The 15,009-nt window shown below is 37.6% G+C and overlaps 1 protein-coding gene across 1 annotated transcript in view; it reads left to right on the forward strand.

Annotated features, from left to right (window-relative positions):
* The window catches only part of ADAMTS19 (ADAM metallopeptidase with thrombospondin type 1 motif 19), a 144,588-nt gene that overhangs the window by 28,218 nt on the left and 101,361 nt on the right, over positions 1 to 15,009 (forward strand). The window contains exons 4-7 of the mRNA XM_068423384.1: positions 3,190 to 3,355; positions 10,237 to 10,409; positions 11,811 to 11,894; positions 12,933 to 13,090. Of these exons, the coding sequence (XP_068279485.1) occupies positions 3,190 to 3,355; positions 10,237 to 10,409; positions 11,811 to 11,894; positions 12,933 to 13,090 (581 nt within the window). The remainder of the gene's footprint in view (positions 1 to 3,189; positions 3,356 to 10,236; positions 10,410 to 11,810; positions 11,895 to 12,932; positions 13,091 to 15,009) is intronic.

A 15,009-nucleotide genomic window follows, 5' to 3' on the forward strand; every position in this document is an offset into this window, starting at 1 on the left:
AGATGTTAGAAATAAGATGGCATAGCCGTGTCTGTTATAATGTCTTTTATCAGATGCAATTGCTCAGAATATTCAGGTATTTCTCATTCTTCATCTCTCATCTGTATTTTCCATTGGATGTAAGGAAAAACCCAGCTTTCATATTTCAGAAGAATTCTGATCTGCCTACTGTTTGTGATTATTGGCATATTTCAGATGTGAACTATTTTTAGTTTTCATTCAGGGCTAGTGTTTCCACATGTTTTTTTTGTGTTTGTTTGTTTTAAGAAAGTGAAAAGTCTTGATATGATGTGAATGTATGTTGTGGAAAGCTTTCATTTATGAGAGCAAGTGTCTGCTTTAAAATATATGTGGTGGATGTGACTCCACTTCACAGTGTCCATTTTTAGTCCCATGTAATGCTTTACATGCTTATTTGATGAAGTCTACCCTGTACATAAGGTCTCACTACTGCATAACATAAATAAAATACAGAGCAAGTACCCAGTTCATCCTTACTTAGGAGGTCTGAGGAATTTTTTGCCAAATGAGATTGTCCTGGGCTTGAACTCTACGGAGATGTATGTGTGCTACATTTAAGTTTTGTTTTATTTCAGATAAGAAACTTGAAAATGCAGGGATACATGAATGCAGGGGGAAGAATGGCATGTTATGTTACCTTTGCATGAGATAAGTCTACCATCCTGGTAGCCTTTTCAATTGCAGCTGTGAGCAGTGGTAGCTTTTCAGATGAAACTGGTGGGAGATGGATCAGTTCCTCAGAACTAGAACTAGAGTTCTACCCCAGATACATATTATTTTTTTACATTTTTTTTAATCTTTGTTCTGCTATGCATTTTCATGACATGGAGGTTTTGCCATTTGAACTGTCTGAAGCCTGTATTTGGCCCTGGCATCCAATATCTTAAAATATGTTGAAACTGTGGTGCTTTAATGCATGGCTCTGATTTTCTCTGCTTTCTGGGTTTAGTTTTATGATAGAAGGTCTTCTTAACTCCACTTCTAATGATTACGAAAAAATAAGGGCATATTTGGCAATCTTCATCTTCCCTTTTCTATCTATGAAATTGTCCAACGGATGGAGAAATAGTCACCTTTTTTTCAAAAGCAGTCAAAATGATCACAGAGATTATTTGATTATCCAGATTTGTCTGAAAATTACCCATTTGAATATACATAACTGTAGTTAATTTTATTCCATAAACTTTACATCGATGTTCAGTTCTTTAACTTCTGAGTGAGGAGACTGGCAATAATTTTCAGAGTTTTGTACCAATGGATTAACCGTCAGTTTATGCAAGGAGCTGAAAGAAAACAGATGTCAATGGTCCTAGCACAGCTTCTCAGTATGTCTAGTTGCAATCTGAAGAACAGTGTCTTAAAGCCCTGGCTTCATTTTGCAGCAAAGAGAATGGTATGGCAAATGTTGTATGATTGAGTCTTTGTTCAAGGTGGACTAAGGCCTTGTTTTTTGTAGGTGGACAGGGGAAACCTGTAGCACTACCTGATGGGCTGCTATTCCTGTTCTAGATCCAGAGTTTATCAGCATCTTTCATAGGCTAAATAATGATTTAAAAAAAAAAAAATATGTCTGAGTGAAGTTTGGCATTAGACAATAAAAATAAAATGAAAAATCATGCATGCTACTAGTATTTGAGAGCTATGCTTTTAAAGAAAATCCCATTTAGCATCATTTATAGTTTATATTAGAAAAGTTAATTGTTATGTAAAGGTAACATCATTCAAGATATACAGAAGTGGTATCTGGTAGGTGTACAGAAAGTACCTAGCAATGCATAAATAGCTAATCCTCTAAATGCGTAACATTTAAAGCTCATGATGAATAGAAACTAAAAAGTAAGTGCAAAAAGGAAACGGAACAGCCAAACAAACCCAGTTACTCTTATGTTTCTGTACAATTTTAATGATGACCTTTCAATATCTGTTCAGCATTCTGCAGCTAGTGTAGCTGACTGAAAATGTATTCACGTTTATTTAATGTGATTGTGTAGAGAGATTGTGTTGGTTCTTTTTTGTTTTTAAAGTAGTGCCCACTTATGTTTGAAGGAAATTGTATTTTGTACCATCTATAAAATTTAATTTTGCTTTCTTACTTGGATCAGAATTTCTTTTTGATGATTTATTCATATGTCAGGCAGGATATCCAGTGTGATAATGGCATCTACATAATTCCAGAAAAAACAAAATTCTTTTCTATTTCTCTCCATTTATACTATATGGAAACATACAGAAGAGCTCTTTGCTTCTCTCAGCCAGATGTACCACATTGTTTTCTTTCTGTAGCAAAACCGTTTAATAGGTTTTTCAGTTTAGAGAATGAGAAAGTTAACTGTCAGTCTTGCTGATGACATTTTCTAGGAGAAAAAAAAAACCACAAAACCTTGCTGTCTGCAGCTTTACTCTTGATAGGAACTTGCGTGTGTTGGCAAGTTAACAATTTGAGCTGAGTTAGATTTGTATAGTATTTACATAAATATGTTTTATAGTATTTTTTTAACTTTGGCCACACTTTTATTATTAGATATGCATCTGGTGTGTTAGCTTTTTATGTATGTTTGTGTGTATAAATATGTTGGGGCAGGGGGGAAGCTAACCAACTAAATAGCTGTATTAGAATGTTTTTTTGTTTTAGCTGCTGTCAACCAAGGAGGGATTGCTGCTTTTTTTAATACTTCTTTTTCAAATTAAAAAAAAAAAAAAAGTAAAAGGAGTGTCACAAGATGTCTTTTCCAGCTTCACAGTTGTTCAGGATGTGTTCTTATGCCCTAAATGATTCATGTTATTTCATTAAATATAGTTATCTAAAAATGTGACAATACACTGAGTAATAAAACTAGTGTATAGACTTCTCTGTACATGCTGTACGTATTTAAATGACCCCACGGGTCTCCCAAAGCAAACTTTTAACATTCCAGATCTTTTACCATGCATCTGCTACTGGCATGTAGCCACCCACCCACACAGATTTAGTTGAAATAAATGAAATTTATTCTAGTTCACTTAAGTAGAAATGCTTGTAAAAATATAAAGGTAGTCACCTTGTTGGTAAGGTTACTAAAACAAAGGGTTTTCTTAAATGGAGTTTTGTGATTTTTTTTCTTCTGCAGGACTGTGCACAATTTCATACTTTCTTAAATTCTTATGTGTTCCTTTTGTTTTCCTTTGCAGATGGGGTTTATACAGATTAATGAGGACTTCATATTTATTGAGCCACTCAATCGCACTTTGGCTGTGACAGGTCATGCACACAGGGTGTACAGACGAAAAAGGTCCATAGAGGAGAAAATTACTGAAAAGCCAGCTTCTCAGAATCAGTACTGTGGTGTTGTTACAGGTAATATACAACTCTCACTGAAAAGATTTAATGTAGCAGACATATTTTTAAGATATGTAGATAGTAGTTAAAGACAACCCCCAACAAAAGCATATCTGATTATTCTTGTAGCAGTAACTTATGGTGGACTTTGAGGTGGCATGATGAGGCTGCCATTTCACTTGTTAGAAGAGGGAACTGTCAGTTGAGGAGTAGACACTGCTTCTTAACATCCAGTTATATTTGAAAGTAGAAATCTTTGGGTCTTTTTTTCACTTCAACTCAATAATTACAACCTTTTTCTTGTCCCTCTCTGTCTTCGTAGTTGCCTAACTACTTACTACATGCAGTGCTTGTACTTAATTTTCCGTTTTAAAACGTTAGCACAGTTCATCCCAGTTTCAGTTAATAATGTCTTGAACTTCCAAATGGGTCTGACACTGAATTGAAATGATTTTTATAAGTGTTCTTGTTCTATGGTTGACACTTAGAAGAAGTGTCTGAAACAATCCTAATGCATCTTCCTCTGTGGTGGGTAGAAGAAGTTGTTGAAGTAGAAGGGTTTCAACAAAAATCTGACACATAATGATGTCTTAAAATTTTTGAATGGAGAGGGAGAAATGGTTTTTGTGAAAGATTACATTCTGTTGTTCCTGCTTCATAATCAGCTCTTCTTGTTCGAAGGATAGAGGACATCTCAGTCTTTTGACCTCAGCATGAGCCTAGGGTGTTTTCACTGTTGTTGTGAGAAATTATTTTTTTCCTGGGAAATAAACCAGAATGAGTGCATGTTTGTAGACATTTTTTTCATGTCTCCTAACCTAGTATACGTGAGATACTGATAAAGTGGAAAGAAATAGCAGAGGTGCACTGACATGGCTAGGGAGCTGGATTATATGACATTTGGGGTGAGGCAGAAGGAAGTGGGTTATTTCAAACAGGTGAAGAAAGGTAAAGGAAGGATGCAGCTGCAGTCTTGCGGCGCTTAAGGGCAGAGAGAAGAAGCCAGGCTTTCCTTAGAGGTATGCTATGACAGGATGAAAGTCAACAGTTGTAACTTGCATTCAAGGAAATTTCAATTGGGCATAAGGAGAAAAAAATCTCAGCAAAAATGCTTAGCACTGGAAGAGGTTACCTAGAGAGTCTGTGGAGTCCGCATCCTCAGACATTTTCAAAACATAGCTCGAAATGGCTATAAGAGAGCTGATCTTACCTCGACGCTTGCCATGACTGGAGTAGGAGGTTGACCTATCTGACCTCTGGAGATCCCTTCCAGCCTAAACTTTTCTGTGGCTGTGTGGTTCTTCCTGAATATACTGCTCTGTCTGTTTTATGTGGTTACAGAATAAATGTGACAGGTTTTTCTTCCATTTTGGAAGTGTTGTTTTTATAATTAGGCACCCATCCACAGGTTGAAATCACAGATGAATTAGCAAAGCAAGGCTCTTTTTGTAGTTGTTAAGAGGGACTAAGTAAATGACAGGTAACTTCCTCCAGCAGACTCTGTATTTCTCTTCTAGGCATTGTATTACATTGACACTGCTTATCTAAAAGTGAAATTTTCTATATTAGCAGAAGTTGTTCACATAAAGTAAACCTGGTTATTCTTCCTTATTAGTGATAAGTGAGTTAGAGCAAGCATGCCTGCATGTACTTGGGAGTGACAAAAAGAGAGAAAATGAAAAGTATGCATGATGTGTGCCCTGGGAAAGGGGAGAGGGGCATCTGATAGATAGCAAACCATGATGTGTATGAAAATGAGTAAAGATGCAAACTCTTCTGTAAGGACATTGTTTTTCTGTCATGTTCATTACCAGTCGTCCTTTCATCTTCTCTTATACTCTAAAATGGGAAAGTCAGTTTACTCTATTCTAATAATCTTATGCTCAAGGCTCTGACTTGGTGCAAGCAGTCTGTCAACAGAGATTCAAATATTTGCTTGAAATAAGTTTCATTATCTCTACTACCAGCCTGAAATTTCAAACTAACTCAAGCTGTGCATAACTGATTAGCATCTGCTGGCATAACCTTATTGCCAGGGGGGTATAAATATCTGCAGTTTCTAACTGACGCTGTTGTAACACCAGACCCTCACTCTGCTGCTACAGGTTATTTTACTAAGTGGGGCTGCAGTAAGTTACATCCATAAAAGCTCTGTCTATACTAGGAGCAATTTGCTGGTGTGACATGCAGTTAGCTAATATCACCAAAACATTCATGGTACGGGCACAGCCTTAAAGGTGGGTTGAAGCAACAAAAATAAGCCTTTACAGCAATATTTGAGAATTTTAAGTCAATCCCTAAACTAAGCAGATCAATGAAACAAGGATAAAACAGATGAGTATATGGGGCGCTCTGATGCTCTCAGGTTATGCGCAGCTGCCTTTGGTGGAGTTGTAGCTATGTGACACAGAGAAACTATTATCTCGGCAACATGGCAACTTCTCAGCAATATGGACTTATCTTACAACAGGATCTCTTGCTTCTACAGTACTCGTGTGTTAGAATAGGTGCTCTGGGACAGGTATTTATGCTGCCAAATTGATCTCAAAGACTGGCTACCTATCAAGCAAATGTGTATTGCCAGTGATGAATCGTAATTATTAGAAGGAATGAATGTCTGTGCTGAAGGTGTTGAAGGATCACCATTGGAAATAATAGCTTTTCATGCAGAACTAGAAGAGGCAATCAAAGAAGGTATTGTTTGTTGTCCATTACTCTTGTGGACTGGACTGAAAGATGCTACACAGCCAAACTTGTTTGGAGAGAACAAAGAATTTGTTTTTATGAATGGGGTGGATTTTTCTTATTAATTAGGCGAGGCAGAGAATTGTACCAACAGAAGCATATGCATTCTGAGTTTGTGAGAGTGTGCGTGTATATCCTTTTGTTGAATGTGTGTATAATTTATTTACATACGTGAGCCAGTCACATGTACGCAGACCTCACACTCCCCACCTTTCTTTAGCACGTGGCCCATGAAACCTTTCAAAGCAAGCAGTTCACAAGTGTGTTAGAAAATGTGAGAGAAGCAGTTGCTATTACAGCAAAGGGCCACATTGGAAAGCTAAGCTCTTTTTCGTCTACCTAATCTGAAATGCTTGTTCCAGGCTGAACTTGTTTGTACAGTGGAGCTAACTCATGGTAAAGGCATGGGGCACTTTGGGAAAAAAAATTAATTATCTTCTCAAATGGTCATTCCTTTTCACTCAGAGTGGTGAGCCAGAGCTCTTATCCAGGATACAGTAGATCTGAATTTTGAATCACTTCTGTATTTGGGAAACATGAAGCCTCCTCTTCTACTTCTTAGTTCTGGTGATAAACAATATACTGTTCCAAGTTATAAGCAGGTTGTCATTCTTGCACTTAGAGTGATGCTGTTTTACAGGAAAAAGGCTGCTAGTTTCACTGGACCAAAAGCAGAAGTTTGACTTTATGGGATGTAGACTGGGCAGTCAGCTGGGAGAGCTGTATTAGTTCTTGCACTACAGCCTGTTTCCATGAGATAATCATGAAATAAAACGCATAAACAGTCTTGGCCATAGTTCTAGATCTATGAGATTGCACTAGATGGAGACTGGTGCTCCTTGAGGTATTGGTTTCCATTCCTTGGGTCAGAAACAAGTTGTCACTCTGCATTAAGACATTTAAACCCCTATCCAAACTATAGTGGAGGAATAGCTTGTGGTTTCCTAAGCTCCTGAATATTCCCTGCTTAGCCAGAATACTGTAGGGTACCCATTTTCTTTTCCCTGGGAAGAGAAAGTCTGGGGAGTGATAGTGATTGCTCTATAGTCTGGGCCTTGTGTGCATGTACTCAGGGGATGCTCTTGTGCCTGAGGACTTGTAAGTGTCCAGGAGTCCTGTAGTCGTAGCCTCTTCTTAATGTTGGCTCAGTTATTTTATGCAGCCTGTGGCTAGAGTAGCTGGATTTTCAGCTCTTTTAGTTTTTTTTTGGGGGGGATTTTTATTGTTCTGTTAACACTTCTTGTTGTTTTCTCTTAATTGCCTATTGAGTGTCGAATGTGCTTGCTGGAGTATTTCTAGCCTTCTTGCTGGAGTAGTGGAGTATTACTAGCTTTCCTTTCAGTCGACTGAGTTTAAGTAATAAATTGATATGGAATCTTCGTATTTTCTATAGTTGCATAAAACATAGAAGTCTTATTGCACAGAACCCTCCTGTATCATTTATTTTTTATTTTTCCACTGTAACTAAATTTTTAAGATGAATTTATGTATCTTTAATCCCAAGAAGCAGTTTTTTCAGTTAATCTGACTTTTATCTTGTTAGCACATGTATTATTGATGTAGGTATGGTTTTTTTTCAGGAGTTATTATCTCTTACATACTTCAATAATGAGCAATTCTTTGCAATTTTTACTTATTTATGAGTATGTAAATGAACAAGTGTTTTTGCCTAAAGCCTGTTTTGCCTGTGATCTGGCAGTAATCATGGCAGTTGTTTGTATATCACTGGTACCAAAATTACTAATTCCATTTATGTAAAGGTCTTAGGGAAGAGCTAAAATTTTCAGATAAATGAGATCTCATGTGATAGGGAATTCTGCCAGCAATTTGGAAAAGGTTGGCTGGCCAAGAACAGATTGTCCTTTGGTTTGTTAACCCGGCAGATATCTGAGGCAAATGATGGGCACTGCCTCTTGCAGCCAGCTTGTTTACAGAGCTGTGCAGTCTTCTCATCCAGTACAATCCTGAAAGACAGAGGTTTCAACAGTTTATGGGACTGTGGTGACCTTAGTGTTTAGCACAATGCTGTATTTTATTGTGGGCTGCTTACTGTTAATTCTGAACAAAAATGCACCGCTAGCTAAGACTTTTAGAGAGGTGTGTTAGCAGACTTCTCTGAACAGCCATGCTAAAATTAAATTTAAAGTTTTTAACCACTAGCTGCTGTTTTTTACAAAGAAGTGAACAATGAAGAAACTGTGTTGCTGGAAACTGCACTGGAATCAATCACTGTTCCTAGGAGGAAGGCAGATTGACCAGATGGCTCATGAGAGATCTTTTTAAACCCAAATCAGTTTAGTGTTTAAACTTAGATCTATAGCCTACTCCTGCAGCATTGGATACTTGTATGGTAAGGCATAGTTGTATAGCTTATAGGGTGTGGGTTTTTTTGGCACAAATCCTGACACTGAAGTAAAAATTATTCTCAAAAGAGTGACGAAAACACACGTAATGTTTTATAAACTGGTCTGTAGATCCACAGTTAGCAAATGTAAGTAAAGCTAGAGGCTAGCTGTACGTATAAGGCTAAGTGTCTGAAGGATCAAAATGAGAAAGTTAAAGTTAGTTTTAGGTAGCTTATGAATTTAGAAGTTGTTTCTATTTCTAGGCAGTCAAACACCAAGTATTTATTTTCAGAGAATATATACTTTTTTCTTTAAGTAAATTTGTATGCTTATCAGTGTTAGTAAGTCTTATGTTGTCACTAGTTTTACAGGAATCAGTAAGCCATTCTAAAATGTAATGGGATGGACTGAATTACTCACGTATATAATCTTTAACTAATGACTACAGAAAACAATAGACAAACTTTTTAAAGCATGGATACTTTATACTTTTTACATTGAAAAGTATATATCTACATTATATTTACATGAAATCTATATTACACATACATTTCTATTAAATCACAGATCCTTCTTCCACTGTTATTTAATATTTTAAAGTTATTGTGTGAATTCAGTGACTTTTAAGGCATATTTTTAGCACTTTCCTGAAGAGTGACTTACTTTTTGGAGAGTAGTCATGTGTTATAAAATGAAGTGGAGGAACTTTCATATTAGAGATGAGACTGATTAATTGCAAAACATTTCCTCAAAATTTCTGAATATTTGATTGTTTCCAGAACATGTGTTTATAATTGTCATCTCAAGCATCAGTTTTGTTGTAAACAGAGAGCTCGATATTCCATTGTGGAAGCTGGAAAAAATTTCACTTTATTTCAGTGACTTCAATGAGATCAGTCCCAGAAGTTTTATGTCCTCCCAAGGGTATCTAACAGAATTTGGCTATTACAACAGGGAGTTTCACTTTATATTTTGTTTTAAATTAAATTATTTTAAATATCATTGCTAACTGCTGTATGCATATCTGACTACCTTCTGGCATGAACTGTTTCTGTGTAATTAGTTTTTCTTTTTCAGTATGTACTGTAGTAGTAAAGGGTATTTCATCCTGTTTTTGGAGGGGAAACAAAATTAACAAGAGAAGTAACCTCTAGCTTACAATAAATCCAACATGGTTTCGATTTGGAGCTTTCTGTAGGTTTAGAAGCCTCTTTCCAGGCTGTTTTGTTGTTTTACTTTAACTGTTTATAATGACAGCAGCACTGACTTTGAAGTCATGTTAGTAAATCTTCACTTTTTTTGTTTCCTTTCATCTTTGCTGAATTGTTCCATGCATGTTCTTAATACTGAATTTGTGGCAGATCTATATTTGTCATCTTTTATGCTAAGATACAATTACATCAAGATGTTTTCTCTGTGATTTATGAAGATGGGCAGATAACAACCCTGCAGTCTCAGTCAGACTATTTTTCTGTCAAACAACATGAATTTAGTTTTCTCCCACAAACCAAGCTAGGAGGCACATACTGTTTTATAAATATGTCAGGTGAAAGGATGCAAAGATTCTGACTGACTTTATTTGAGCAGCTGTATAAGATTACTGTTTTCTTGCTGTGAACTAACATTTATGTGTAGTACAGGTCTTCAGTCTGAGCCTTAGCGTTGGTAGTGCTAAATAAGCATGTATTAGTGTTTATAGCTATTACATTCCACATAATCAGAGTTACCATAATCACAGGTAACAAATCCTGAAAGAACTTTAGGGGTAGTTTGGAGGATGAGTTTGTTAAGCAACGTTTTGTGTTACAGATAAAAGAAAATCCAAGAATCAAAAAGTATCAGAAAGTGGAAGAGGAAAACGATACTCTTACAAGTTACCTCAGGAGTACAATATAGAAACTGTTGTGGTGGCAGATCCAGCTATGGTTTTGTATCATGGAACAGATGCTGCCAGAAGATTTATTCTAACCATCTTAAACATGGTAGGAAATTTAAAATAATTTTGATGTTTTGCCAACAATGCGTGCACCACGGGCTGATTTCATTGCTCCTTTTAATTATTCTGACTGAGCACCTCTAAGGGACATTCAGTACATGACCATCAGCAGGCTGTCAAAACTTACTCCATACATTTTGCAGCATAAAACCATGGTGCTGCAGACTTGTCCTGTACTATCTGGTCTTATATCTTCAGGGAAGCCAGAAAGTGAGAGCTGAACAAGATGATTTTTTGGTTAGAAACCGATGATGATGTTGGGAAGGCTAAGGTATTGGATGATTTCTCAGGATCTATGCTTGGTATGAAGAGATGACATTGTTGTTGAGAAGAATTACATGATCATTAGTGGCTGAAAAAAAGCAAAGGGTAATGCACTCGGATGTGTGCATTACGTCCCCTCCCAGCTCTATCTGGAGCTGTAGTGCACTCATTTGGTGCATAAGGCAGTGAAAACTAGCATCTGTAATGTACAATGAAAGATTGTTCTAACGAAGGAGTATAAGCTGAAAAATAAATAAAAACTTTAACTATTCTGAATGATAGGAAGAGTTATTGCCATGTCCTGGCTCAGACCACTCAGGCCACAATCCTGGATTTAACTGAATAGCAATTTTCGTGTGAGTATTATTATATGCCTGTGTAAGTATTTGGAGAAACAGGCTACAGTTTACAAAGTGATCATGGGCATTGAGGGGAAAAGGTCTTTTTTGTGCTCCCGAAATGAATACTGCCTAAGTTCAGTTTTTCCTTCAGAAGACCAAGAGTCCAGAGGAGGTCCACAAAGATGATCAGGGGGCTGGAGCACCTCTCCTATGAAGACAGACTGAGAAAGTTGGGACTGTTCAGCCTGGAGAAGAGAAGGCTCCAGGGGGACCACCTAGCAGCCTTCCAGTACCTGAAGGGGGCCTACAGGAAAGATGGAGGGGGACGTTTTACAAGAGCATGTAGTGATGGGAGAAGGAGTAATGGTTTTAAACTGAAAGAGGGTAGATTTAGATTAGATATTAGGAAGAAATTCTTTACTGTGAGGGTGGTGAGACACTGGAACAGGTTGCCTGGAGCGGTTGTGGATGCCCCCTCCCTGGAAGTGTTTGAGGCCAGGTTGGATGGGGCTTTGAGCGACCTCGTCTAGTGGAAAGGTCTCCCTGCCCATGGCAGGGTTGGAACTAGATGATCTTTAAGGTCCTTTCCAACCCAAACCATGCTATGATTCTATGACACACAGTACATTAGCTTAACGTTCTGTTCAAATTACGGAAAATTAAAGCAGTCAGAGTAGAATATGAGACATTTTTGAGGTTCTTTTGAGGTTATTATATTTTTAGTCTATAGCGTGTTGTGTGCAATGCAAGCACATATTTTTATTTACTGTTTTTTATCTTAGGTTTTTAACCTTTTCCAGCACAAGAGCCTTGGACTACAAGTAAATCTTCGGGTGACTAAGCTTGTCCTCCTTCATGAGACTCCAGTAAGTATATCTTATCTTTGTCTTAGCCTGTAGAGGGTAATCCTGCTTAGCTTATTGCTCCATGAAGGCTTGCAATATTCACTGACTTTAATGACTGACGAATTTTCTCAGTTATCTTTTGTGCGTTATTTAGTTATTTACGCTGCTGGGCAGGCCCAGTAAAGATGAAGCTTCTCCTAATTTATGTGCTGCAGATATTGAGATTTTTCTGTGCTTGCAGTTGGAAGTCAATCAAACAAAGTTCCCTTGTGGAAATCAGCTAGTTCTTAAGAAAAATCTGCTTGTGGTCTTCTTTTTGTGCATTGGTATAGCTCAGTACAAAAATTATCACTCTTAAACGCAGTGGACAGTAGAAGGAGCACTGGTGTTCTTTGTCGGCCAATCTACAGATGAACAAAAGGTGCTATGATACAGCACTATTCTTTCATTGCACCTTTCAGGCATCATCTCAGATCCTGTTCTTCTTTCTTTCTGAATAAAGACGAGTCAGATGATATCTTGATTGGGACTTTCTATTAACCTATGGTTTGTATATCATATTTCAGGACAATGTCTACTTGATTTCTTGTTCCTACAAAATATTATGGAAATCCTTTCATACTTTAATTAGCTTATAAAAAAAGGGATTCCCTTATCCATGTTTCTAATCTTAATATATTATATTTTTCCAGTGAATAAGAAAGTCTTTCTTTCTTCAGTGTCCTCTCAGCAGGTGGAGAAGTCTCATTTAATGTTCAAATTCTGGATCTTCACATGGATATGTGAAGAATCTTTTCTTCACTATGGACAGTGAAAAATCAGCAAATGATTGAGGCAAGTTCAGGCAAACAGATCCACTGAACGCCTCTCAGTGCACTGTCTTCACCCATATGTTTAATATGAGAAAAAGATGGTCTCTGCTCCTGAAGTTAAAGTCATTCTGATGTGAATATATTATACTATAAAAAGGAGAATATTTTTGCTAACTTGGTCAAAAATGTACTTAATTCTATTTACAGAATCATAATTTTAATAAAGTGAATTGGTTTTTATTTCCAGACAGATATGTATATTGGACATCATGGGGAGAAAATGCTGGAAAGCTTTTGTAAATGGCAACATGAAGAATTTGGCAAGAAGAATGATATACACTTAGAAATGTCAACAAGCTGGGGGGAAGACATGTCTTCAGTTGATGCAGCCGTACTGATCACAAGGTAAAATACTGAAAGATGAGCATTAAAAAGCAGGCAGTGGCCTAATATGAACATGGATCAAAGGAACTGATAGATGACCAACACAGGATTTGGTCTTGCCATGAGGAAGAGTGCAACTTGAGGTTTCTTTCCAGAACTCAAAGATGGTGGTAAAGTGGTGGTAAAGATGGTTCAGAAAGCAATAGTTCTTAGATGGTAAACATCTGACATGACAAACAGGTCACTCTTGTTTCTTCTTTGGCTGTATAACTAAGGCCATAGGTTGGATGCCTCTCTCCATGTGCCTGCATTTAAAAGAGGCAACACACACAGACCTGTAGATACTTCCATTCTAAACACAAAAGCATATTTAGATCATTCAGGGCTGGATCAGCATGACATTAGGCACATTACTGAGTTACGCTTCTCTCTAATAGATCTAGAACTAGTATATTTCATTGTGTGCTGAAGGTACATCATGTACACAGTATGTACTCTGCAGCCACAGGGGCGTGATCCCAGATCTGCATTCCTTATAACTCTTAAGTATCCAGTGTTTCACACATTCGGAAGGAAATATGCCTCCAGCTCACCTCTTTCCTTCCAAGCAGATGCTGTCATGATTTAGGCTGTAAGTAGTGCACAGGAGGATGCATCTTGGTATTCAGACAACGTACAGCCATTATCCAAAGAAAAGGAGAGACTGATGGTTCAGCTGGTTTAGGGTTGGGCTTAGTGCTGTTTTTTAGGTGGACCTTGGACTGGATGACCTTCAGAGTTCCCTTCCAAGGAAAATTCCTGTGCTTGGATATATTGGAATACCTTTGTGCTGTCCCATGCTAGCTGATGACATGGTATCCTAAAACCATGTGTAATCTTTAAACTGACATGTAGCTTTATACCATTTATTCAGGGCAATCTCACTAGGAGCTATATGCATTTTTTTAAAATTAGTTTACATTCTGATTACTTCAATATCTATAATGTATTTCAGTTTCTGAAGCAGAAAAATAATCCCCTAAATTTTCCTGTTTTGGAGAGTCAGTCACATACTTGAAGCAGGAAATTATTGAGTCCAAATTGTCTCTGGTGACAGCTTTGTTGCTACTTTTGCTGTTTAATCCCTTACCTTTTTTTAGAAAAGCCCACACCTATCTCTTCTTACCCTGTGCCATCCTCCTCTATTTGTTATGTTTGTATGTTTTATGGATTGTTGAGGCTTTGAAGGGACAGATTAGGTTTTGTTACACATTTATACATTAGCTAAGCAGTAGTGCTTCACACAGGCTCCTCTGAACTACCATGGAAGGCATGAGAAATAATATTCTCTGTGACAAATTTCCATTAGCTCATCAGAAAACTTACTTGGGATGACAGACTGGGAAGAAATTTTTTAGATTAGAACCCAAAACTGATTTTAATAGCAGTGAGTGTGTTGGTGGAGCAAGAGTCTAGATGGAGAAGGAAAGATGTGAGTAGTAGGAAAGAGTGAACTTGGGCCAAGGCGTAAAGGATGGCCGAGTATCATACATGGCATTAGGTTGATGAGCGTAGCTAAAGGGGAGTAGACCTTTTTATATCTAGTTGTACTTTATGACTGTCCAAGGATAATCGAGTGATTGCATACTGCTTGGTTGCTAGAAACATGGGGTTGTTGGGTGACCTCTCACCTATCCGCTGGCTCTCTTACTTGAGACAGCGGAGACAGCAGGTATCTGCAGCAGCAGCTTGAGGGTGCATCGAACACTTCAAGCGTGCATCTGCCAGGAGAGTGTGTCTAGGGCTGCATTCTTTCACTTGTGAGGTGTATCTCACAAGTAGTAAGATGCTACGAAATAAAGCATGTAACACCTCTTTCCTCTCATTTTTTCATCTTCACCTTAACCGTCCTTTATGGGAAGAGGCAGAAGAGTTCTGAAGTGACGCAAGTGAGGCATTAG

The sequence above is a fragment of the Nyctibius grandis genome, chromosome Z, assembly GCF_013368605.1.
Source record: "Nyctibius grandis isolate bNycGra1 chromosome Z, bNycGra1.pri, whole genome shotgun sequence".
Lineage (NCBI taxonomy): Eukaryota > Metazoa > Chordata > Aves > Nyctibiiformes > Nyctibiidae > Nyctibius > Nyctibius grandis.